This window comes from Anolis sagrei, chromosome 1 (assembly GCF_037176765.1).
Source record: "Anolis sagrei isolate rAnoSag1 chromosome 1, rAnoSag1.mat, whole genome shotgun sequence".
Lineage (NCBI taxonomy): Eukaryota > Metazoa > Chordata > Lepidosauria > Squamata > Dactyloidae > Anolis > Anolis sagrei.
The window spans coordinates 189397989-189424963 of record NC_090021.1 but is presented as its reverse complement, the minus strand read 5'-3'; the positions used below and the strand labels follow the sequence as shown (position 1 = coordinate 189424963).

At 39.7% G+C, this 26975-nt stretch overlaps 1 protein-coding gene across 1 annotated transcript in view; it reads right to left on the bottom strand.

Annotated features, from left to right (window-relative positions):
- The window catches only part of TTN (titin), a 303381-nt gene extending 277226 nt beyond the window's left edge, over positions 1–26155 (bottom strand). Inside the window, exons 1-12 of the mRNA XM_067471246.1 lie at positions 25953–26155; positions 23458–23561; positions 13349–13552; positions 11539–11826; positions 9743–9834; positions 9394–9644; positions 6560–6908; positions 6127–6270; positions 5236–5361; positions 2366–2506; positions 796–945; positions 243–380 (exon numbers count right to left, since the gene is read on the bottom strand). Coding sequence (XP_067327347.1) covers positions 243–380; positions 796–945; positions 2366–2506; positions 5236–5361; positions 6127–6270; positions 6560–6908; positions 9394–9644; positions 9743–9834; positions 11539–11826; positions 13349–13552; positions 23458–23548 — 1974 coding nt within the window. The 5' untranslated portion in view covers positions 23549–23561; positions 25953–26155. The remainder of the gene's footprint in view (positions 1–242; positions 381–795; positions 946–2365; positions 2507–5235; positions 5362–6126; positions 6271–6559; positions 6909–9393; positions 9645–9742; positions 9835–11538; positions 11827–13348; positions 13553–23457; positions 23562–25952) is intronic.
- Positions 26156–26975: the final 820 nt, after the last annotated feature.

The window sequence follows — 26975 nt, the reverse complement described above, 5'->3', positions numbered from 1 at the left end:
AAGATAATAGAAAGAATAGAAAATTATATTGTTTAAACTTTAGATTAATGATTTACAATTCCTATCTGGACATATAAGTAGAGAAAATATGCATTTTAAATAATAATTCTAAAAATCACTTTGAAAGGGACTAAACACCATTACAAACAACTGCACTGGCAAATAGCTGGCTGATGCAAATGCCGCAGAAATTAAAACACGGTTTATTGGAAAATGTTACATATCTTGAGAATGCTCTTCACCTGTTCATGAGCTAGATGGATTTGTTCTCGTTTGACAGCAATTTCTTCTCTAGTTCTTGATATTCTATCTTGTTCCCTGTGTTTCTCAACGGCAATGACTTTTGGAACTACAGTCGTTTTCTCAGCTTCTTTTCTTATCTGATTATTATGGCAAGAACAGAAGCTTTAAATTACAATAATATCGCTGACCAAAAGGGGCAAAAATGAAAGATGGCATGGGAATATATGGCTGCAGAGCAGGTTAACAAAATTAAAGGATTTTAAGGCTTTGCCCCTGATGAATGGCTCAGCTCCTGCACTGCATATATACAAATGCATGGTTATTATTTCATTGGCTAGTTAATTATAAGACGGTTAAAATGCAATTTAGTGCGTTATTTTTAAAAGCCATTTTAAGGACACCAGGTGGAATGAAGAGGACTTCAGATTCCTCTTAAGAAATGCGGTAAGAAAGGGATATCAAAAAGTTAGTGCATTTATGGAAGAAAGATGGAAAGGTCAGTATGAGATGGGATGTGAGAATGACTGCCACACAACCAACAGTTCGAGTCACCTTTTCTTGAATAAGGTAGGCCTGTTGTTCTTGTTCGGCAACAATTTGCTTTGAAGTTTTTATTACTGTGGTGGGCGCTTTGGGTTTATCAGTGGTTATTGCTACCTTAGGTACAGAAGGTTTCACAGGCTTCACAACTTCTTTCCTCATCTGATTTTTGTAGTAAAAAGAAAAGTGCAATTTTAAATATGTATATAGTATTGCAAAGATGTTTGCTGAGAAATCTCAGAGGAAAGCGGGAAAGGTTTAGCAAAGCACCAACGATTATAATGAGACAAAAGCAACAAAACTGCCTATGGAGATTCTTGAATTAGCATTAGATCTGGGCATCAGACATCCCCATCACAATTCTATGAAAGTTTATTGCATTCAGCAGATATATCAGAAGTTGGAAAAGTTGATACAAAAAGTAACTTCTTCATTTTCAAAGTTATGCTACACTATAAGCAATCTGGCAATTTATTAAGTCAAAAAGAGTCATGGGCTCCTTTCAGTGATTATTTAAAATCTGCTTTATATTCAATTCCATAAATTAATGAGATTAATAAGTTTTCTTTTGGGAATTCAGGTGAATTTAAGTAGAAAATTAGAATTAAGTAGAAAAAAGAGTTTTCTCTAGGCTACATTTCAAAGGAAACTGGACTATTTTATACTTTCCAAATCAATAAGCAGATTGGAAAATAATTATCTTTTGACGTGTACAGCTCTCTAAATTTTGTAAGGCATTTCTCTGCTCTTTTATGATGCATAAAAATGCAAATATTAGAGAAATCTGTATAGAAAGAAATGCACACAGCATTTGCAAAAATCCATACAAAATTCACGCCAGAAAAAATACATACAAAAATCTGTATGCATTTTTGTATACTGAAAAAAAAAAACAAACCAAAGATTGGAGACAAATGTAGAAATTGGAGAACATGGATCTGGGATTAAATACATACAAAAGGACACAAGACTGGAAATAGGTTTTGTCCATCTTCAGCACAGGTCTTCTTCCAGTAATCACATCATTATTAAGATCCATGGGGAAATTGTGGTAAAAAGATCCCAATATTTGTAGAAACTGAAAGAGGTGGTTTACCAACTTACCAAAAAAAAAGTGGCATCTGCAGAACTATTTTTGGCTTGTTGGCTCAATACAACAGACTCTTTTTTTTAGTTGTAATGCTGAACTCAGCAAAATTATTGAGATCATTGTTCCTTTTGAGCTGAACAAAATACGTTATTTTTTAGATACATTATTGATGCTTTGAGGTTTTTTGTCCTTATGGTCTGCAGCAAAATTACTCTGAGAGAAGGTAACTAACTGGCAAGAGAAATCATGAATATCTGAGTATCTGTCTTTAGATCCCTAAATATGCAGGATGCCTCTTGAAGCAGTTTGAATTTTGGTTAAAATTGGCTGATTTGCTTCCAAGTTTTAAAAAGTTACAGAAACATCTATCCTTATGATGTATCTCGTAGCAGAGCAAAGGGAAATAAAAATTAACAGATAAAGAATGGCGTTTCCAACTGAGGAGAAAGCTGGTGGGTTAAGTAAATAAACATCTTTAAAAGTCGTATTCACCTTTTCATGATGAGCGATGTGAATTTCTTCCCGTCTGGTAGAAATGTCTTCTCTAGCTTTTGAAATTTGTTCTTGTTCCTTAACGACGCCAGCAGCGATTATTACCTTTGGTACAGGAACTTTTACTGGTTCTTTTTTAACCTGGTGTTTCGAATTTTTTAAAAAATAGAAAAGTTTTTTGTTACATCAGTTCTTTTTAAACAAAACAAAGCCTAACAATCAGTAAGAAATGAATTGGCTTTTTCTAGTGAAACAGAGATGGCATCAAAGGCCGTAAGTCAATACGAAAGTGCTCTCTACTGAAATAAAACAGTTAATGCATGTTAACTCTGAAGATCTACAATCTATGCCTAAACAATTAAGGGGGATATTATTTTAAACAAACACTTAATGAACCTGAGCTGTAGTCCCAAACACACTGAAATCTGTTTAATCTCCATAAATCTGTTTAATCTCCATAATCTGTTTAATCTCCATAAAATAGTATCTTTGAGGGAATTGCCCATACAGTGATTTTTTTAAAAAATGATTATGAATAAGGTTGAATAGGAAATCTGTCTGTCTGTCTATCTATCTATCTATCTATCTATCTATCTATCTAATTTATACTAATTTATCCAGAGTTATGCTCCAAGGCAGATTTTAATTAACAATTGTAGCCAATCATTGTAGTGAATTCCCAAAAGGTCCTGGACCAGAAGATGGGCCCACAAGACCTAAGTTGCATATTCCTGCCACTGAGAGAAGTTAGTAACCACTGAGCTAATGTATTGCACTACTAGGATTATTGGTACTTCTCAAATGAGGGTGAATTCAGCGGCATGCTCTACTTTGCCTTCCCTTTAAACATGGAGCCCGCCAGCTCCCATTCCATGATACATAGCTACTTCCAGTGGGGCTCCATGCTTAAAGTGAAGGCAAAGCGGAGCATACTGCACCAGGAACAATGGGGAGAAGCCAGGTGGTTAACGCTCTCCCCCATGAGATGGGCACTTTGGTGATTCGGGTGATATGGAACTTGGGGCGACGGGTTCCCCATGCCACCCAACAGGCACTGCTGGATGTGTGGCAATTCCAGTGGTCTTTGTGATGAGGTTGTAAATCTATGGGTGGGTTGATTCAGAGGAGTTCAGAGATCCTGTGTGCAAAGAAATCTAGCATTCTGCCAGATAAAACTTTATTTTTAAACTGCAGCTAACCATTCTGGGGTATGCGAAACTCAGAGTGAAGATGTATTAAAGTTTGATGGTCACTTTCCTCCTGGTATCTGACTCTGAAACTAATATGTGACCAAAGGCCCGAAGAAAAGAAGTCACAGTGCTTGAAGTGAATGAACTTTGGTTGAAATAGCTGTTAGGCAAACGTAGGTATGACAGCACCCAACAGGCTATCCAGACTGCAGAATTATGTCAGTTTGACACCACTTTAACTGCTATTGGTCTCCCCTATGGAATCCCCAGATTTGTAGTTTATTATGGCACCAACTACATAAAACTACAAATGCGGTGTCAAATTACTATAATTCTGCAGTGTGGATGTAGCCAAAGACCCCAGTTCTATCAGAAACGTGTTTGTAATAATGTCTTTACCTCATAAAACAAAGAAATTGATCTACAAAGCAAATCCTTTCACAGTAATAACTGAATGATTCTATTCAGAATATTTCTAATCAAAATAATAATGAACAAATGTAATGTCCACAGCCTTCAAAGGTGGACATAGAGAGCCCAGACGTTTGCTCTGGTAATTCAGTTTTAAAGTCATTATTCCCAACTTCATTCCCACCTGTGTACACTTCACAGTCAATATTGATTTTTTAAAAACCTGAAATATGTTCCGGAAAGGACATAGGATTAGATTTTTGGAGCATTTCAGGTATGCAAAGTAAATGCTAATAAACAGTGCAATGGAAATGAGCATGACATTGTCACATGTTCACATATTATCATTTTGGAGAAAGCTCTATGACTTCACAATGAAGCAATGATACATGACATTGCAAGACATGACAAGTGGGAGGCAGGTATCCCTATGCGCACTCTATAAGAAACGTGCTTGCATGGTGAAATATTTCAAAAACTAGTATATTGAGCAGTATGGTGGATATACAGGAATGAGCACAACAACAAGAGCTAGGGGCACCAGCACTCTCTAGGCCCATCTGTACTGAAATGATAATGCACATTGAACTGCATTGAACTGGATTATATGAGTCTACACTGTCATGTAATCCAGTTCAATTTACATTATAATGGTAGTGTAGATAGAGCCTTTGTCAGAGAAGTCTAAAGACCTTGTAAAACTACAGTTCCTGTGACCTCATCACATTGCATCATGGCAGTTATTGGTGTCAAATTGCATTAATTCTACATTGTAGATTCACCACTCAAGAGATTTCTCTTTTATCCACCTGTCAGACATTGCTTTTGAAACCCACATCAATTTCAAAAGTGTCTGATCATTCAGAACGCACAGAGAAAGACTACCGTTCATGAAAAGCAACTTCACAACCGTCACTTCAGGTCAACCATGTCCTAGCCTTTTACGTTTTGGGCAATACATGCTTCATAGAAACAAAATCTGATTGATCAAACCAATGTCCTTATCAGTTTGGCTTACATTCCTCTCTGTCTAATCTGGATACATAGATACACCCCAATCTAGCATGATTTATATGAATGCTGGACATGACACATGCATGTAATTGGTGAAAAGGGTGATGTCACAATCGGCACATACATTTTATTACAGAGCTCTTTAAAGTCATAACAAATAAGACCAAAGGGGAATGGATGCATGGCAGTGAAGCATGTAGTCTGCAAATGAGACAGAAGAAGTGACTTTCCCATGGGTAAGCTGGCACTATTCACCTTTTCCTGTACGATGTGCATTTGTTCTTGTTTAGTAGCAATTCCTTCTCTAGTTCGTGATATTACCTCTTGTTCTTGGGCTTTACGAGCAGTGCTAGTAACTACTATTGTAGCTTCCTTTTTAATCTGATTGTGATGGTGGAAAGAAAGAGAATCAAGCCTTAACATTTCCTTTAAACAACAGAAATAAAATTTTTATAAAATCACAAACATAATCTCAAAATGAAGAAAAATATTATTGGGTAAAAGTTATTTAAAGATTAGCAAGGGTGGTTATAAGTTAAATATTAGGAACATCTAGGACAGTAGAATTAAAATGTTAGCTCAATAAACTATTTTGGTATTTTATTTAATATCTGACTGTCGGCCCTCCACATTTGTTGGTTTGACTTTTGAGGATTTGATTATTCACAGAGTGGAATACAATCTTCTGTCAAGGGATCTCTAGGTCCTCCAGTGTGACTCTTTGGTCCTGTTCCAGCAGAAGTCATATTGGAGGGCATACAGATTTCAAGAGAGATACTTCTCTAGGCATTTGTAGGTCCTCCAGTGGGTTTCTATGTTCAACATCAGGTGGAAAATTCCCTACTTTCTGGTGTCCTTAGTCAAACAAATGTAGAAGGCTGACTGTATTGAGGTTATTAAATTCAGTTCTGCATAAAAACGGGTTTAAAACTGTTAGCTGATTCCCGGCATTAATAAAAAAGGATTGGTGTATTAGTTGGCTTCTCTAGCAACGGTTTATATAGACGGATGCTTGTTTTCATCATTTTCATTAAGGCATGCTTATCTAGAATACTTGCTAGTATTGTGTTAATTGTCAAGCACTAGCTCTGTGTGAGGAATGGGAAGGGAGGAGGTTATTTATTGCAACTTGGTTTTTACTTCTACCTGCTCCTGGACAGGCTGAATGTGCATTGCGGTCATGGCTGTCCTTTTAGCGGTCTGTTCTACAGCACTTGGAAGAGGTTCTCTCACTCTGGCCAGGTCAACAGCAGCAACTACTGTAGCAACAGCTGCTGACCGATCAGTGTCCTGCAGGACCCAAATGAGTTGCATGAAAAGAAGACCCATTTCCCCATAGAGATACAACAACCAGAAGTACAATCACGTAAGCGGTAAACACAAGACACGCAGGTGGTTGACCATGTCTTCCTATTTAGACAATAAAATATTGCTATCTAAATAGCTGTGCAAGCAGATTCCAACACAGAATGTTTGCCGTTCCACTTAAACAGACTTATTTAGAGAGAAAGCCTCACAAAACACAGTCAACGAGGGATGACCTTCAAAAATCCTTTCTGTAAAGAAAGGAGGGTCTTACCTCTGCGGCTGCAGTGGCAGAGGCGGCAGCAGAAACGGCAGCGGCAGCAGCACTAACTCCAATAGCAGCCTCCGCTGCGGCAGCGCCACTAATAGTGATCTGTTCTTGGAGGCCGTATCTCCCTTCCCATCTTTCTTCAGTCCTCATCTGGGTAGTACTTGTCATTACTCGAGTGTCTCTCATCATTGCTTCAGAGGTAGCAACATAGCCTTCCTGCTTCCAAGGAGGAAGAACTTCAGTGCCCACAGCTCCCGACACCTGTGTTTTCCGGACCAAGATTGGGGATTTCACAGGCCTGATCGGTGAAGTGGAGACTGAGAGTCTCGCGGCTCCAGCAGGAGAGACAGATCTGTTGAATAAACATAACAGGTTTTTAAAAATATTTCCATGAAAAATAACAAGAAGGCCATGCAGTAATGACATTTGGCTGCAGGAATTCATTTTGAGTAAGCAGCACACATGATCTTGTATGCTAAGCAAGGTCAGCCCTGGTTAGTACTTGAATGGGAGACTGCCAATGAATACCAGAGGCTGCAAGCTATATTTCAAATGAAGGAACTAACAAAACTGCCTTTAAGTATTCCTTTCCTAAGAAAACCCTATGAAATTCATAACTATATGGCTTGATATGTCCACACTTATAGGACCCTTCCACACAGCCCTATATCCCAGGATATCAAGGCAGAAAATCCTACATTATCTGAGTGTGGACTCAGATAACCCATTTCAAAGTAGATATTGTGGGATTTTCTGTCTTTATATTCTGGGATATAGGGCTGTGTGGCAGGACCCATAAAAACACATTGGGACATTGAGAGATGTCTATAGTCCAGTAAGTAGCGAGGTTCCTACTTGCTTCAGAATTCTGAAATTATTATTGTGAAGTATACCCTCCAGAATCCCCCAGTAAGCGTGGCCACTGGTTTTGGAGGGTGCTTAGGTTAGTGGGAAAAAGGTAAGTTTCTAAGGCCTTGATTTCTGTATGAGTCTGAAACATGTGAGTCTGGTTGTTTCATATGGGAATTTGGAAAGATCGCATTCTTAATGAGACCTTAAATGAATCTACTGAGAAATGACTGTGGATGCAAGGTGAATTTTGTTGGAGACCTTTATTTCTGGTTTCTAACAACATGAAAAGCAAATTTTTGCTTATTCTTGGAAGCAAGAAAAAACAATGCTGAATATTTTCTTCTTGGAGAGGAGATTATGAAAAATTTTGTTGGCTTCTTTGATGATTTTTTTCACATTGTGATGACTCTTAAATATACACATATCATCACCGTTTAGGTGACTAAATGTCCACAGTTGTTCTTGTTGTTGTTACTATTATTCCTGTATTATTGCCACTCTATATCCAAGGATCTCAGGTAGGATATATAAAAAAATCAGTTGAGAACATTTAAAACAGTAAGTTTAAATTATTAAAAGTGTATTTAATCATTTAACACAACTTGTAAATCTAGTGAACAAAATTTTATCTTAATTTTATTTGTAGGATTATCACTTGCAGGACTATATCCTCTAGGTGTCACCATTGTAAAGCAGTTGCATTTTCATTACTACTTGGATGTAGTTTCTCTCTGAAATTAGCAGTGGTTACTGATAGATCACTACTGTTATGTTCATACCTTGCCACTGGTCATATTAGACTGAAAATGCACTTATCTGGAATTGTGAAATCCAAAATATTCTAAAATCCAAAAATTGTCTGCATGGGTGACTGAGACAGTGACATCTTTGCTTTCTAATGGTTCAATGTACATAAACTTTGTCTTGCGTACAAAATTATTTAAATATCTCGAGCCATGGGGCGACCGGGGGGGGGGGGGTGAGAAATAAAATTATTGTTATTGTTGCTATTATTATTTGTCTGATTTTGAATGTAGTGATATACTCGCTAAAGTAGATGTTGATTTCTTTTTCCCTCTAAAATTGCAGAGTTCAGAGCTGTAAAGCAATATAGATGTATTGCTTGCTGACAAACAAGCAGAAAACAGAAAACATCTTCTCATTCAGTGAACGGAGCATGATCCCAATGATCCTTGTTTCCAAACAGCATGTATGATTGGAAGCTGTTTATGTGGATTTTTAGCTGCCAGTAGTTGTCATTTTTAAGCAATGTCTTGAGATATGCTCCATGTTATGAATGACTGAAATAACCAATTTTACAAAATGAAGATAAGTCAATAGTACTCCAATTAATAGTTTCAACCTCCCACAAAGTTACAGAAACTAACTTGTGAGAAATATGGCCAGGTGAAATAGAGGAAAAGCAATAATAATTTATCTAAAAACCAGTATGATGTAGTTGCATGAACACTAGACTATGCCTCTGAAGATCAGAGTCCAAATTACTCACTGGATTAACTTGAGCAAGCCATAGTCTCTTAGGACCCTTTCAGACAGGTCCTATATCCCAGGATCTGATCCCAAGTTTTCTGTTTATCCCAAATTATGAGTCAGTGGGGACTCACATAATCCAGATTAATGCAGAATACCTGGGATCAGGTCCTGGGATGTAGGGTCTGTCTGGAAGGGCCCTTAGACTTATGGAGGCAAAGGTAAACCATTCTGAACAAATCTTGCTGAGAAAACCCTGTGTGAGAGTTGCCTTAGGGTCACCATAAGTTGAAAATCATTTGAAGGCATACAACAACGAGAAAAAATTACCTAGACATGCTATATAAATAACACATTATAAACAGTGTACAGAAGCAAGAAACTAAACTAATCTCTCACAATAATCTACCTCAAGGCCATGCCATTTTGTGTCCTTTCCTATATGGAAAGTGGGGAGAGAAATAAAATGTATCATAGCCATGTGAGTGGCTTACCTGACTGGCGATGGAGTTGGAGCTCTAACATGTCTTACGGGAGATGGTGACTGTCGAACTGGAGATGGCGACTGTTGGCGTGCCATCTGTGCCTTGGCAGCACTTATTGGCGCTGGTGGTGTTGGCGAATGGGAGGTAGGGCGAGGAGGCATTCTTGGAGGTGCTTTGTGGGGCAGCTGTTGCCCGGTGGCACTTTCAATAACCATCTCAGCAGTCGCAAGTGATCTGGCATCGAAGTGGGCTTCTATCTTCTGCAATGTAAATACCAAGAATGGCTGTGAGTTACCTGTTCTCAGTTAATCAACAGCAGCTAAGCCTTTCTGATTAGCTGATTGGTCAAAATACAAACCTTTTCCACGCGGGCTTGTCTTGTGGTTTGTGTAATCTGAGCAGTCGATACAATTGTCTTAGTCTTTTTAGCGGGAACAGCTTCATCTTCACCTAATGGAAAGAAATAGTGAGGGAGGGAATAAAATTTGCTGTTCCCATTATTTATGTACACATATAAACATTTCAGGAAAAATTGCTGTTTCTGTAGAAAAATAATGAGGATATGGAATAAATTATATAAAATTAGTCTTTTTCTATAGGCCAAAAGTGTAAATTAACAATAAATAAAGACTTTTGACAAGCCTATACAGGTCTACTAAGAAGTAAGCACCACTGAGACATACTGCCTTGTCAGTGAATACAGAACGGTACCACAAATCAGAATTGCTCCTACATATTATTAAATATTAAAAAGTATAGAAAGACAAAACTACCGAAACAGATCAATGTATTGCATGCATTTATCTGATGACCTTCATGAGTATTTGACAGTTTTTTAAAGTTTAATTTCCTTCTTTAAACATAAACTTTGTACTCGAGGTCTGGATGGATGGATGGATGGATAGATGGATAGATAGATACTCAGAAAGATAATCCCTAGGGGGTATATGAATGTTGAAGCATGTTTCCACATTTATCTATAATTTTATGCATTAGGGAAATATATGGTGTATATGTAATTGCCAAAACATATCCAAGAAGCAGGGTGCCAAGGGGGGGAAAACTCCTGTAATCCTGCCTGTTGGAGGTAAGGCTGAGACCCCTTCTACTCTGCCATATAATCCAGAATTACAAAGTGAATAATTTGCTTTGAACTGGATTATTTTAGTCTACACTGCCATATAATCCAGATCAAATCAGATAATCTGGATTTTATATGGCACTGTAGAAGGGGCCAGAGACTCAGTAGCAGAGCAGCTGCTTTACATACAGAGGGTTACAGGACCACTTCTCAGCCTTTCTATATAACTCTGGGAAACTGATAATCCTCTTACATAGCCATTGTCAGTCAAGGCTGTACACAGCATTGAGGTAGGTGAGCCAATGATCTGATTCAGGGTGCATCTACACAAACGAGATAATGCAGTCTGACATTTAATGATCTATGTTATAGAATCACAGGAATTGTAGTTTGGTAAGGCACTAGCGCTCTTTGGCAGAGAAGGATAAAGATCTTCTAAAACTGCAGTTTTCATGATTCCATAGAATTGAGTCATGGCAGTTAAAGAGGTGTTAAACCATATCCATTCTATGATGTAGATGCACCTTCAGTGGAAGGCAGATACCTAAACATGGACCTTCTACATCAAAGGTTGATTGAAAGGACTGTTGACCTCAGAGCAATTCTGTGGGGTTATTGTTTACGTATTAGTGAAGCTTCTGGAGAACATGCTTAAGTGAATCATTAGAAATCAACAATAGCACAAGAATAAAGCCCATAGTTCAGAATTTAGCCACTATTTTGGTGGCTTTCATATATATATTTAGATAGTAAAAGGGGAACTAATAACATATAGTTTTTTATTCATAAAGGCATGACCAATACCTAAGCATCCATCTTATATTAACAGGGAAAGAAATGCTAACATTTTTTTGTCGTAAACCCGCCCTACACACTAAAAACACACATTGAAGTATTTATGATGAGTTTTAGTCTCTGAAATTTTACAGTCAAGTATAAATGCCTGTGAGATGTGACATTGATGGATTTGTTGAAAGAACAGTAATCGCAGTAAAGTTGGCTGCTGTGGTGGCACAATTTGGATGTATTTTATATTTTATTTCCATGCTCACCGACTTCTAATGTATGATTACCTTGAACTAGTAGTTCGGCTGTAGAAGTAGCTCGTCCCACGCTATTGGTGGCGTTTACTGAATAGGTTCCGGAGTCTTCGGGGTAAGCTTCTGCGATGATTAAACTATAGAGGTCTCCTTCATGTAAAATTTGAAAATCGGGGGAGCTTTGAATTTCTACTCCATCCCGATAAAACTTCACCACAGGTGTAGGGATTCCAGTCACTCTCACGTCAAGTCGGACTTGGCTCGCTTGTCTTGCGGTCATGCTCTGTAGTCGTTGTGAAAAGTTCGGTGGTGCTGTTTCAGCTGCAGAATAATTTGAGAAGAACAGGCATGCTCAAGTAGATGAGCCACAGAAGAACCAAAAAACGAATGCAACAACCCTGTGTCCCACACCCAGTTATGTTCCTCAGCTGAAAGAAGTAGTTCTGTCCAACAGCAGAAATGAGAAGATAATTCCTCTAACACTCTCAGGCCCCTTGTACACTGCCATATAAAATCCAGATTATTTGCTTTGAACTGGAATAAATGGCAGCGAAGACTCATATAATCCAATTCAAAGCTGATAATGTGAGTTATCTACTTTGATAATCTGGATTATATGGCAGAGTAGAAGGGGCCTTAGTGTCCTCTATTCACTGAAAATCTGTCCTGGATTTAACATATGCCAAAACAGTTTTTCAGATGGCACAAAGCAATGCAGGAATTTTTTCTAAACATAATTCCTAACATTAAAATCCATAGAAATATAGATTAATATCCTTAGCAGATGATGCAGTATGGGAATCTTGAATTTTAAATTTCATCTTGAAATCATAGTAACAACAGCCCTGAAGCCTTTTTCCATCTTAAGATGTGCTTTAAGGAAGCTTCTTACCTGTTTCTACTCTAGAGGAGAGGTGCCGCAGGCAGGTGTGCACATTTTCTCTCCCGGCACCATGCCAGGCACTCTTTCCAAGGCATTATAAGGAGGCTTCCCACTTCCAAGTAAGGAAAAGTGATGATCTCCTGGAGCTTTCCTCTCTAGGTTTCCTTTAAAAACCTCTTATTTTTTCCTAGCATGCTTCCATCTCCTTTCTGCTTTGGGTTTAATGCTTCCTTATTGTTGTTTCTACTTTCTACTCTAAATGACGGGCAGTAGTTTTCAGGGAATTAGGGTTTTTTGTTTGTTTGTTGGGGGATGAATAAAAAAGATTAAAATGTGATGCTGAATAGGGGAAGAAGAGCTGAAATTGGCTGCCAGGTGATCCCGTTATGGAGGGGAATTTGTAATGGCTGGGCCCTTGCTATTTCGTGCACCTGAACAAACTAAAGGAGCCATATTGGCAGAGGTGGCCCTAGGTAATTTTCAATGGTAAGCAAACAGTATTTCGGCGCCCCTCTCCCCAACCAATCACCGATACATATTTTCTGTTTGTCGTGGGAGTTCTGTGTGCCATATTTGGTTCAAGTCCATCATTGGTGGAGTTCAGAATGCTCTTTGATTGTAGGTGAACTATACATCCCAGTAACTACAACTCGCATATGTCAAGGTCTATTTTCCCCCAAGAGAGCCTCAAGAGCGCCCCTGGGCAAAATCAACTATACTGCAAATGCTTACTTTGCGTAATGGGTTGAGCCGGCCCTGCATATTGGCAGAATGAAATGGCTAAAAACGGATCTGATTCAATGTTTTTTTTAAAAAATTGAGACTGAGATTCAGTATATAATCTTTTTAAAATCAATTTCTGGGTTTATTATTTTCAACAACAGTTATCTCTTGGTCATTTTCACCAAGCAGAAAGAGAAGACTATGCTAGCCGTTACAAGTTCTCTGGACTCAACATACCTGTGACGAGTAGTTCGGCAGTACTAGTTGCTTGTCCAGATCCATTGGTGGCTTGTACGGTGTATCTTCCACTGTTTGCGGCTGTCACGGCAGAGATCACGAGTTTAGCGCGGCCATCACTAAACGAGATCTGCACACCGGGCAGAGTTGCAGCAGAAAGAACCTGGCCATCCCGATACCAGCTCACCTCAGGAACTGGGAAACCTTTAACAGTAGTGAATATTAGACGGTATGAGAAAATCAGTCACAGTGATGGCTGCAAATAATCCTACTTGTTGCCAACATAAATAAGAAAGCTGTTTTCAAATAATATCATCACAATCAAGGCTTGCTAAGCTCCTGAGCAAATACAGGTCTGAGGAATCCTTTAATGATGGGAAAAGAATGGTGGATTAAATGGGTCTTTGGTCTGACCCAACATGACTATTCTTATTTTCTTACCTAAACTCCCCCTACCTGCTCAATAAGTCTGATTGCAAGCATATGATGAGATATATCTCAGCTGCCTATGCAGTTGAAGCCCCCAGTTGTTCAGTGGGTAAAACCCATATGCTGGCGGAACTGCTGACCGAAAGGTTGGCAGTTCGAATCTGGGGAGTGGGGTGAGCTCCCATCTGTCAGCTCCAGCTTCCCATGTGGGGACATGAGAGATGCCTCCCACAGGCTGGTAAAACATCTGGGCGTCCCCTGGCCAATGTCCTTGCAAGCGGCCAATTCTCTCACACCAGAAGCGATTTGCAGTTTCTCAAGTCGCTGCTGTCGTGAAAATAAAACCTACACAGTAATCTCTTTTCATTTTCTAATCTTTCAAAAAAGAGTTGTTTCCATTTCAGTTTAAAGTAGAAAGAAGTGTTGGAAGGAGACAATAACTTCTGTATTTGGTATATACAAGGATCTTGGGCAAGTCTCACTCTCAGCAGAAGTCAATGGCAAACCTTTTCTGAATAAATCTTGTCAAGAAAGCCCCATGACAAGGGTTGCCAACAACGTGAAGGCACATAAAAAGAAAAACATAGCTAGCTTTATTTTTTAGAAAATAATCATTTGAATAAGATGAGAACATGTGTTGTAGAAGGCTTTCATGGCTGGAATCACTGGGTTGCTGTGAGTTCTTCAGCTTGTATGATCATGTTCCAGTAGCATTCTCTCCTGACATTTCGCCGTATCCTCAGAGATGGAGGTGAGGAAAGTGGTGTGTGTGTGTGTGTGTGTGTGTGTATATATATATATATATATATATATATATATATATATATATCTGTGCAATGTCCCAGGTAGGAAAAAGAGCCCTTGTCTGTTTAAAGCAAGTGTGAATGTTGCAGTTAGTAAGTTTGAATAACATTGAGTAGCCATCAAGCTGCAAAGTCAATCAGTGAGGGTATCTGCATAGAGGTAGACTGGGCTTTGTTGCCTGGAGGCATCCTTTGTTTGAGAGGTGTTAACTGGCACTTGATTGTTTGCTGGCTGGAATTCCTCTGTTTCTTATTTACTGTCTTGATTCTGATGTTTTTTAATATCGATAACCAGTATTTGCAATATTCACACTTACTTGAGACAGACAAGGGTTCTTTCTCCCACACTGGATATTCCACAAAGATAGATAGATAGATAGATAGATAGATAGATAGATAGATAGATAGATAGACACACACACACCCCAGTTGCCTCCAACAGACTTCTGAAGATGCCAGCTACAGAGGCAGGCGAGACGTTAGGAGAGAATGCTACTGGAACATGGCCATACAACCTGAAAAACTCTCAGCAACCCAAAATGAGAACATTAACATGAGTTCAAGCCATATCATACAAAGTCACTGTATTATTTGCCAGATCCATATTTTGTACCACATTGATCAACTTTGCAATATCGTCCCTGTTTCAAATCTTAGCCTAAGCAGCAACAGATAAGGTGATCTTCACGGGGAAAAACTCTCAATTCCAGCTATTATAATAAATTATAGAATTTTTGCAAAGGTTTTGAGTGAAGGAAAATCAAGAGGTTTGATATGTCAAGGGACTCACTTATCATGGACAAAAGTATTTTAAAGCATTTCTTTAACATACAGTTGCAACTGAAATATTTGATTGTGCGTCTATGTTTGCATAATTGGAAATAGAGAAAAACTGGGTTTTTATTGGCCAATGACTGATTTTTTTGGACTGCAAGCAAAAAATCACACTTCTTGTTATTTAGAAGGTCAGACGACAAGAGATAAAAAGTGTTCATAGATTTAAGCGCATTTTTAGGAAGCCAAATGCTGAATCATTGTCACAGCTATATGTATTGCTGAGCAGTTTCGAAGAAAGAAGGATTTATAGCATAATGAGTCAGTATTATAAGATTATTATGTTGAAAGACAATGAAACCAAGGTCCCTTCCACACAGCTGTATTAAAATCCCACATTATCTGCTTTTAATTGGGTTATATGGTAGTGCGGATTCAGATAACCCAGTTCAAAGCAGATATGGCAGTGTGGACTCAGATATTCCAGTTCAAAGCAGATATTGTGGGATTTTCTGCCTTGATATTCTGGGTTATATGACTGTGTGGAAGGGCGTCAAGAGAGAAGCTGTTTGAGGCAGGGCCCTTCCAGACAGGCATATAACCCAGAATATCAAGGCAGAAAATCCCACAAATATCTGGTTTGTGGTATATTCTGCTATATATTCCAGTACAAAGCAGATAATGTGGGATTTTATTCAGCTGTGTGAAAGGAGCCAAAGAGTGCCTTTCACAAAACCATTTGGGGACCTGGCGCCTGGGAGTAACTGACCATACAACTATTCCCTCCAATAGTCAAAGTTTGGCAGGGGCACTCCCAATTAATCATTTCCAGCCCATTTTTGCTGCTTTCAAAGTACCCCAGTTTCTCTTTCTTCCTCCCATTTTCACTCTTTTTACTCAGCTTATTTCAATTGCTATAAACCAAGTTTAAAATGGCAAAATAGTTTGCACTCAACAAACTCAGCATTGGAGAGGGGTGGGATCTTCCCTTCCCAGTAGGATCAGGCAAAAGCAAGCTGCTGTAAACTCCCCTCGTTTGTATGGGAGAGCCCTATATCCCAGAATACCAAGGAAGGAAATCCCATAATATCTGCTTTGAAGTGGATTATCTGAGTCCACACTCAGATAATGAGGGATTTCCTACCACGATATTCAGGGATATAGGGCTGTGTGGAAGGGCCCGCAGTCCTTTCTCAGTCATAACTTCTGCATTTTGACCACACTCTGATATTGCTTGGCCACAAAGTCCTGGGTGGAACATTCCAGGACTTGCCTGCTCAGTCATGTTCTAATTCTGGAGTGGACAACTGCCAGAGGCCATTTTTCAAGCTCAGTCAATTGCCACATTTTCTTTTGCACATGTTTTCCATCTTTTTTGGTGATTTCTTTTTGGTTAAAATACATAAAATTAATGATAGATGTGTAAAATAGTTTTTGAAGCACCATGTATACTTACTCATGTATAAGTTGACCTAACGTAGAATTCAAGGTCAGGTCTGGGGCCAAAACTGATGACCCGTGGAGAAGTCGAGGGGAAAACAGCAATGCTACGCCAGGGGGCCAGCTGTCCCTGGCACTGCCCTTTCCATGTCTTAGGCATTCAAAAAAGCCAGAAATGAAGAGGCCACAGGGATTCAATGCCTCTTCTAGGTTCTCCCAGGACAGACTAAGCTCTTAATCTTTGCCCCTGTACTCAAAGAAGGATGTGGTTCCTTTTTTGATAACTACTCATATTGACAGGTGCCTAGCGGGTTAAACCGCTGAGCTGCTGAACTTCCTAACCGAAAGGTTGGCGGTAGAAATCCGAGGAGCAGGGTGAGCTCCCGCTGTTAGGCCCAGCTTCTGCCAACCTAGCATTTTGAAAACATGCAATGTGAGTAGATCAATAGGTACCACTTTGGTGGGAAGGCAACGGTGCTCCATGCAGTCATGCTGGCCACATGACCTTGGAGATGTCTATGGACAATGCCGACTCTTCTGCTTAGAAATGGAGATGAGCACCACCCACTGGAGTCGGACAGGACTAGACTTAATGTTAGGGGAAACCTTTATCTTTACCTACTCATATTGACCTTGGATATGTTGACCCAGATTTTTTAGTTGATTTTTTTTTTGACTAACATTTCTAGACATACAGAGCAGGGTACAGGGAGCGCACAACTCCTCTGTTGTGTCAGCTCCACTGGCTGCCAATAAGCTTCTGAGCACAATTCAAAGTGCTGGTGTTAACCTACAAAACCCTGAACGGTTCCGGCCCAGTTTACCTGTCCAAATGTATTCTCCCCTATGAACCATCAAGGTTGTTAAGATCTTCTGGAAGGGCCCTGCTCTCGGTCCCGCCACATTCGCAATCGTGTCTGGTGGGGACGAGAGACAGCCTTCTCAGTGGTGGCCCCTTGGCTGTGGAACTCTCTCCCGTAGGAGATCAGATCTGCCCCTTCCCTCCTGATCTTTAGAAAGTTAGTGAAATCCTGGCTCCGGGACAAAGCATTCCCAGAATAATTGGTTGAGTCCAGCAATAACCTAATAGTTATTGACCACATTTGCGGACTGAGTTGAACTTGATTCTATCTTGGCGATTTGGCTTATATGTATTTATTCTGTCTGTATTTTAACTTATTATGATTTTATGATTTTTTAGATATATTTGTGCATTGAATTTCTGCTGTTGGCCAATCTGAGTCCCTCCATGGAGGTAAAGAATATATAGAAGTTTTAAATAAATAAATAAAATAGACATGTGCATATATGTGGACGGCTGATTCATATTCAACTCGGCATAAGTTGATACCATTTCAGAGTGATTGTATAAAAAACCATATAATATTGTTTGTGATTACTGTGAATTTGAACAATATAACAAGTTTATACAATTATATGCTGAATTCTATTTCTATTTTTGTTGAGCTTACATATAGGGTAACTGACATTAATTTTAAAATGTGCTCATTGCCCATGTATCCTGGCTTCGTTCTGGAATGCGTGTGCATGTCCATGCATTTACGGTCTATATGCGTAATAACCACTACTGTTCCATACTCGGAGCTATGGCATATTTCCATAGTGTCCTCTGTATCCAGGACATCATCTTCAAAACATGTGGCCATAAACTGCAGTATGATATCATTTTGCCCAGCAGAAGTTGAATCACACTTAAAATAGGCCCTGCTGTAACTACCCTGAGGCACCACATTAAAATAAGGCTTGACATGTCGAGCTTATAAAAGTTACATTTTGGGACCCTATCCCACCGAATTGCCTAGCCAGTGTGAGCATAGGGTTCTGTGAGTTGTCCAAAAAACAAAACCTGTTCCTAGCTCTGCCTAAAAGGACAGATAACTTCATCACACTAGAGAAAAAAATCCACTTAAAATCCAGTATCTTCCTCCTGCAGAATTCGGAGGTTTGTAGTTTAGGGAGGGGCCTTTAACAGCCTCGCTAAACTACAAATCCCAGAATTCTTCAGGAGGCAGAAACTGGATTTAAAGTGGATATTTTTATCTAATGGGATGAAGTAGAGAGTCTTCAAATTATGGCTGCTTCTGAATATCTCTTAATATATTCACATTAAGTTGGTTAATATCCTTTAATATTCATATTTATGGGATTCAGTGATTGAATTCCTAATGGTTTATATCTTTTAGGATTGCACTTTATAATCCTGGTCTATAAATTAGTTCAGCTGCCTTCATTTAAGTCAATTTAGTGCTGATTTGTACTCCTTTAATACATGGCACCTGCAGGAACAGGCTAACTTGGGCCCTTTCCACACAGCTGAATAAAATCCCACAGTATCTGCGTTGAACTGGAATACATGGCAGTGTGGACACAGATAACCCAGGGCCCTTCCACATGGCCTTCTATCCCAGAATATCAAGGCAGAAAATCCCACAATATCTGCTTTGAACTGGGTGATCTGAGTCCACACTCAGATAATGTCTGATTTCCTGCCTTGATATTCTGGGATATAGGACTGTGTGTAGTTTCCTGTACAATTGCTCCAAGGGCCTTTCCAGACAGGCCCTATATCCCAGGAACCATTAACCAGGTTTTCTGCTTTAAACTGGACTATATGAGTTTGCAGTGCCAGATAAACTGGGATAAACAGAAAACCTGGGATCAAACTCTGGGATACAGGGCCTGTCTGGAAGGGTCCTGAGAAAAAATACAGAAGTAGAGCATCACAACCTCAATTTCTCTCCTAGACCTCATCACACTAGAGAATGAATCCACTTTAAATCTGGTTTTGTGCCTCCTGCAGAATTCTGGGGTTTGTAGTTTAGAGGGGCTATTAAAGCCTCCTCCCTAAACTACAAACCCCAGAATTCTGCAAGATGCAGGAACCATATTTAAAATGGATTCATTCTCTAGTGTAATGAAGTGAGTATTTCTTTTATCCATTGTTCATCTAATGGGAGACTGATGGAAATGGCTTGCCATTGGGGATCAAGCAGAGGAATTACAACAGCTGACTCTTAATCTAGCATCTAGTGACTTCTATTCCTGCAACAATCCCCCTAAGTGAGTTAGGAAAAGAAAGAACAACAGCTGGAAAATAATTCATTCTTGTCTGAGCCCCCTTCTACACTGCCATATAATCCAGATTATCTGCTTTGAACTGGATTATATGAGTCTACACTGCCCGATAATCCAGTTCAAAGCAGATAATCTGGATTTTATTTGGCAGTGTAGCAGGGGTGTAAGTGATCATTTGAAACTAAGGATCTCTCTTACTAATTGAAGTGTAACCATTAGGCTACTGACCCAGACTAATTCGGCATGAAATTGATGCATGTCAACAAGGGCCTGGTTTCTTTTGTGTCTGTTCGGATGAGGCTAAACTCTCACAGCACTAAATACTCAGAAGGACATCTCTAAGATTTCACTGGGACTTAAGTTAAAGGTTTTCCCCTGACATTAAGTCCAGTTGTGTCTGACTCTGGGGTGTGGTGCTCATCTCCATTTCTAAGCCAAAGAGCCAGCATTGTCTGTAGACACCTCCAAGGTCATGTGGCCAGCATGACTGCATGGAGCGCCGTTACCTTCCCGCGGGAGCGGTACCTATTGATATACTCACATTTGCATGTTTTTGAACTGCTAGGTTGGCAGAAGCTCGGCCTAACAGAGGGAGTTGGCAGAAGCTGGGGCTGACTGCAGAAGCTCATGCCGCTTCCCGGATTTGAACCTGCGACCTTTCAGTCAACAAGCTCAGCAGCTCAGCGCTTTAACCCACTTCGCCACTCTGGGCTCCTTTCACTGGGATTTACCCCCATGTAAATCTGTTCACACTAGAAAATGAATCCACTTTAAATCCAGTTTCTGCCTCCTGCAGAATTCTGGGGTTTGTAGTTTAGAGGGGCTGTTAAAGGTTCCTCCCTAAACTACAAACCCCCAGATTCTGCAGGAGGCAGACACCGGATTTTAAGTGGATTTTTAAAAGGGCTTGTAGATAATGACTTACTATCTGCTATGCTTTACTCACAGAAAAGGAGAGGACTTGTGAAATCCTTTGGCAATAGCTTATATTAATATATATTTCATTCAAGCACACTATATGATGTTGTACAGCATAATATTAAGAGCACCCATGGGTTATCAGAATAAGCAGGTTATCCTAAGTGAAATAGACCGTAATAATGTACATTATCACAAGCTTCAACGCAAATGTTACCAATGAGACAAATTTTAAAAAATGTATAACTGTGCAAACATTTCCAAGTGTTTAACAAGACTTCTCAGGGGAACATATGCATACACTGCACACATATATATAGTATGGCAAGCAATTATGTATGAGAAATGCGATTTTGCCTTTGTCTGCTTGTGCAGTGGGTACTGTGTAAATATACTATCTCCCCATGTGATTTAAGGGTCATCTACACCAGCAAAAAAATCCAGCTGCAATTTAGAATATTCTGGGTTATTGTAGGTTTTTTGGGCAGTATGGCCATGTTCTAGAAGCATTCTCTCCTGACATTTAGCCTGCATCTGTGGCAAGCATCCTCAGAGGTGCCCTTGTCTTTCTCCCACCTTAGACTTTCCACAGACATATAAAACCAATTTTCCTAGTTTCCAAGAGACCTCACAACGTCTGAGGATGTCTGCCACAGATGCAGGTGAAACATCAGGAGAGAATGGCCATACAGCCCGAAAAACCTAAAACAACCCAATGATTCCGGCCATGAAAGCCTTCGACAATACATTAGAATATTCTGCCCGAGAGCTGCTCCGATTCCTTCCACTTAGCACCACACCGCCCCTATATCCCAGGATCTGATCCCAGATTATTTTCTTATCCCAGTTTATCTGGCGGTGAAAACTCAGATAATCCAGTTTAAAGCAGATAAGCTGGGATCAGATCCTGGGATACAGGGCAGTGTAGAAGGAGTGCTATTTGTAATATACTGCACTGACATTGTCACATATTTAGACTACCTAATTTCTGATTTTGGCTGCTTTTTTCCTCCATTTTCTTGGGGTCACTACCTGCTCCCCGGCCAAGTCCAGTGGTATCAAGGTTATAGGCTAGATCAGGCTGTCCTCTTCCCCATTGATCTCATGGTTTGTGGCCCTGTTCTGACATTAGAGCAAGTGACTTCATCAGCTGGGCTCTGCTTGGCAACGAAGGCAGCAGAGGTGCTGCAGTGGCCCCAAGGAGAAAGACCTAGCGCCCTTCCACTCAGCCCTATATCCAGGGATATCAAGGCAGAAAATCCCATATTATCTGAGTGTGGACTCAGATAACCCAGTTCAAAGCAGATATTTGGGGATTTCTGCTTTGATATCCTGGGATATAGGGCTGTGTGGAAGGGCCCAAAGTTTATATTTCCTTTTCAGGGGTGAGTGTCCTAATCTACACATTTTTGGTCAAAAAGTCAACACATATCCCATTAATCAGTTCTGCCACTCTGATCCAGATGGACACACTAGAAAATCATAATTTTCCCTGTTAATTGTAAAGCAAGATTTGACTTTTTAAAGAAGTGAGCATTAAAGCCTACAATAAGCTCTTTCATTGTTAATATGGTCCTACGTTGTGTATTTTTACAGCACCAGAGGGTTTTTTTTCCATGTCAGGAGCAACTTGAGAAACTGCAAGTGGCTTCTGGTGTGAGAGAATTGGTCGTCTGCATGGACGTTGCCCAGGGGACGCCCGGATGTTTCACCATCCTGTGTGAAGCTTCTGTCATGTCCCCGCATGGGTAGCTGGAGCTGACAGACTAAAGCTCACCCCACTCTCCAGATTCGAACTGCCGACCTTTCGGTCAGCAGTTCTGCTGGCACAAGGGTTTAACCCAATGCGCCACCGGGTGGAAATGGGTATGAATTTTTTGTATTGTGGAGACAACTCATTCTGAGCCTGGTCGCTTCAGCCCACTTTGACAACTGAGAACCTTTTAACATTGCCATCATTTTAAAGATACTTTCAGACTTGACATATTGGCCTTTTCTTCACTGTCCTATATCCCAGGAACTGATCCCAGATGATCTGATTATCCCAGATTATCTGCTTATCCCAGATTATAAGGAAGTGGAGACTCATATAATCCAGTTCAAAGCAGATAACCTGAGATCACATCCTGGGACATAAGGACAGTGTAGAAAGGGCCTCAGAAGTCTTGAATTGTTTATACTCTTGTTATAGATTGACAGCTTTATGGAGGGATTGTGCGGTGTCTTTAGAATGCAGATGAAGCAGATTTGTGACTCTTCCACATATATCAGAATATCAAGGCAGAAAATCCCACAATATCTGCTTTGAACTGGGTTATCTGAGTCCGCACTGCTATATATTCCAGTTCAAAGCAGAAAATGGGGGATTTTATTTAGCTGTGTGGAAGGGGCCTTGATTTGTTCTTATCTCTGATCAATGACTGGAGATAAGAGGCTAGGAAACAGTATTGCTGCTGCCCCTTAGGGCTTTCCTAAAATGCTCAGAAAACCACCACCTTTCTGGGTGAGAGACCAAAAGAAGAACAGAAGAAGACTTTCATCTCCCCAAGTTATTGTTGTTGATACGCCCCTAAATTGCCTATAGCACTGAAAACATCTGGAAATATTGGCAAAATGAATAAGGAAGGTAGAATCAGATGGAAGTCTTACCACTAATGTGAGCCTCAAAGGTTGCGGCACTACCCTCCAGTGCCACAACACTTTGTAACGGCTGCGTAAACGTTGGTGCTTTTGTCGTCATCTTTACGGGCACTCTGGAAAGAAAGACGGAAACAAAAACTTTATGTGAGATGCCAGTCTGTTTAAACCCATTAATGTAATGAAGCCAAGTGACTCTCCATGCAGAGTACTTCAAATGGAGTGATTTACTGTAATTGCATTGGACCTGTCTCTTGCTTGGCTTAATTTTTCTAAAAGCAGCATTTTAGGGAGTGCTATGCAGTGAAATTATCATTCCTGTGACACCCATTGTCTCTAATATAGTAATGTAGCATAAGTAGTTTTCTCTTAATATGCAAGGCAGGGGGACAAAATGTAAAGGCAAAGAAGTGAAGCAGTTGAACCTAGGTTGGGGCAGGGGGTGGGTAGAGGGAGTCAGCATTGAAATGTGAGACAGGCTATAAGATAACAACTGACACTGATGGTTTAAACAACTGCAGGGAGATGCAAAATCTGGGAAGAACCCCCTCCTGCCAACTTGTTGAAATGTTTGTTAGCATAACACAATGCGCCTAGTCTTTGCCAAAATATGTGGCAAAAGTTCATATTCATAAAATCACTGCAGGGACATATTTCTTAATATGGAGATACCTATCACCTTAGTTGTAACATCCCATTATGTTGACTTGACTAATTGAAGCTATCAAACAAACATGCCAGTGTACAGATATCCTTGACATTTGCCACAGGAGGATAGTTGGAGAGACCGACAGAAAGGATTCCAGTCTCTTTGGGCCCTTCCACACAGCCCTATGTCCCAGAATATCAAGGCAGAAAATCCCACAATAACTGCTTTGCACTGGGTTATCTGAGTCCACACTCAGATAATGTGGGATTTTCTGCCTTGATATCCTGGGATATAGGGCTGCATGGAAGGGCCACTTTTATATTGGTAACAAATGTTTTTATATTGTTTAATTAATGGCTTATGTATTTTATGTATTTTAATGGTTTGTTTAATGGTTATTGTATTAATTGTTCATGTAATGGCATCGAATTGCTGCCGATGTAAGCCATCCTGAGTCCCCTCTTTGGGGTAGAGAAGAGATGGTATATAAATACCAGAAATACTACTGCTACTACTACTATTACTACTACTACTACTACTACTACTAATAATAATAATAATATTTTATTGAAATCTTTTTTTTTAATCTTTTGGTTTTGATGGTGATCTTAAATATTTTTATTTGGTTGTAAGTCCAGAAAGTCCAGCAAGTCGAATCAAGCCATGACAAAATAAGAAAAATGATTTATAATAATATAGTAATAACCTTATTTTTATACCCCACCAACCATCTCCCCAAGGGGACTTGGGGTGGCTTACAAAGGACAAGCCCAACAATTGCAAATAGAACACAATAATTAAAAACATCAGATAAAATATAAAAACAATCACAATTGTAAACAGCATCAAAATAATATGGCTGAGATGTGTAAGCCGCATCGAATCCTTCGGGAGATGCTAGCGGGGTACAAATAAAGTTTAATAATAATAATAATAATAATAATAATAATTAATTAATAATAATATTTTAGCTGAAAGCACAAGCTATGGTGTTAGCTTTGAAAAAGAACCAATATGAATTGCTTCTCAAATTATTATCCAGTTCCAGGTGTAGCAAGTGAATGGTTTTACATGAATTCATTTCAGCACTTCATATTAAACTGAAGATATTGTATCACATTTAAAATGTAAATTGGAAAAACCTTGCATTATCTGCAACATTAGTTGCCAACAAAAATAAAATCAAAGCGAACACCATCAAAACCAACATCCAGAATGGATTTTAATTATATATTGTGTGTGCTTTACATAGATACAAATACAGTTTCCTGTTATCCAAATTGTGATCTTATAAGGCTTTTGTATTATTAGTATTTAAGAGGTATGCTTCTGAAATGTCACATTCCAAAAATAACCAACCATCCCAGGTTTGATTGACAGTAGGCAAGTGGTCCAGAGCTGCAGAGTAATGGATACCCCGGCAGCTGATTCCCTTAAAAAGTCATCAGCGCCTAGCCAATACCATGTGCCTTTTTGTCAGAGCTATTCTGGGACCGTCTCGTTTATCTGTAAGTAATATAACCTTGAGCTCCCTCTGGAAACGTGGAAAGTTAAACAGACATTCAAACAGATTTTTAAAAGATCTGCAGTTTGAAATAACTTCTCACCCACAAGCCCATTTAAAGAATTATTAGCCCAGTATTTCAAGCACCTCAACATTCACAGTCAACAAGGCAGCATTTGTGTAATGGACAAACTACACCTCAGTTTAAAAGAGCAATGAAGAGACTCAAGTTTTTACCACTGCTTCCTCATAACATCTACTAGATATCCCTTAGTTGCATGCAAAAGGTCCCCAACTCCCCATGGTTTGCTCCACAAAGAAATACAACGCAATCATTGCAGACATCTTACTAACCTGATTTCACAAGAGTGCCTAACAGGAGTGGGCTTAGCCCAAGCGGATGTTCCTTAAACGACGTCCTTATCCAGAGTATGATTTTAAACAATCCCACCATGAGAATGGTTGAGCCTCTAACCATAAAAAACAAAACTACACAGCTGGGACGGTGTAGTTTTGCTTTTCTTGCAATCCCTACACCCGAGGCGAGGCTGGGAATGCACGACTGCTCAGAAGTGCTAACAGGGTTGTTTTACTTTTTATACCCCAGATCTGCTGACAGGTTTGTCTCCGTCACTCGCAGGGTCATTGCTGATTGGCTTCCCAAACCCAAGGGCCAGGGAGATAGGGAGCCTCTTTATGGCATTGGCCACCTGTTTGCCTGATTGACAATGCCAATTTTGGAACGGGAAAAGACTATGCCGAGGCAAAAGAGACCAGTGGGTTCAGAAAATATGGTTGTGTGGGAAGCAGTCATTGTATCTGAGGTTGCTAGACAGTTCATGGCTTACGATATAAGAAAATTGGGGAAGGAAAAAGAAAAAAAAATATGGGATGCTAATAGAGACTTAGGTGAACAAGAACCATCCACTCAATAACGGACCCTGCTAGGATCCATCAAGACAAACAGTTATTTGGCCTCCCTATGAACAAACCCGTTGCTACAAAATGCAACTGTCCAACTGTCAATCCACAAGCCCAAAAAAGAATTGATCATGTATTGTATGGCATTATTTATTTATTTAAAATATTTATATCCCATCCTTCTCAACCTCCAGAGAGGGACTCGGGATGGCTTCCAACAGGCAACTATTCAATGCCGACACAGTATAATAGCATAACATAAAATACAATTAGCATACATTAAAAGCAATTATAAATATACATTAAAACAGATTGCCAGTTTAAATCATCTTCCAAATCAGTCCATTGCGGTCCACTAAAACCTTATCTTCATCAGTAAATCAGTCTGTTCTGCAAACACTTGATCCCACAGCCAGGATTTGAGTTTCTTCCAGAAGATCAGGAGGGATGGGGCAG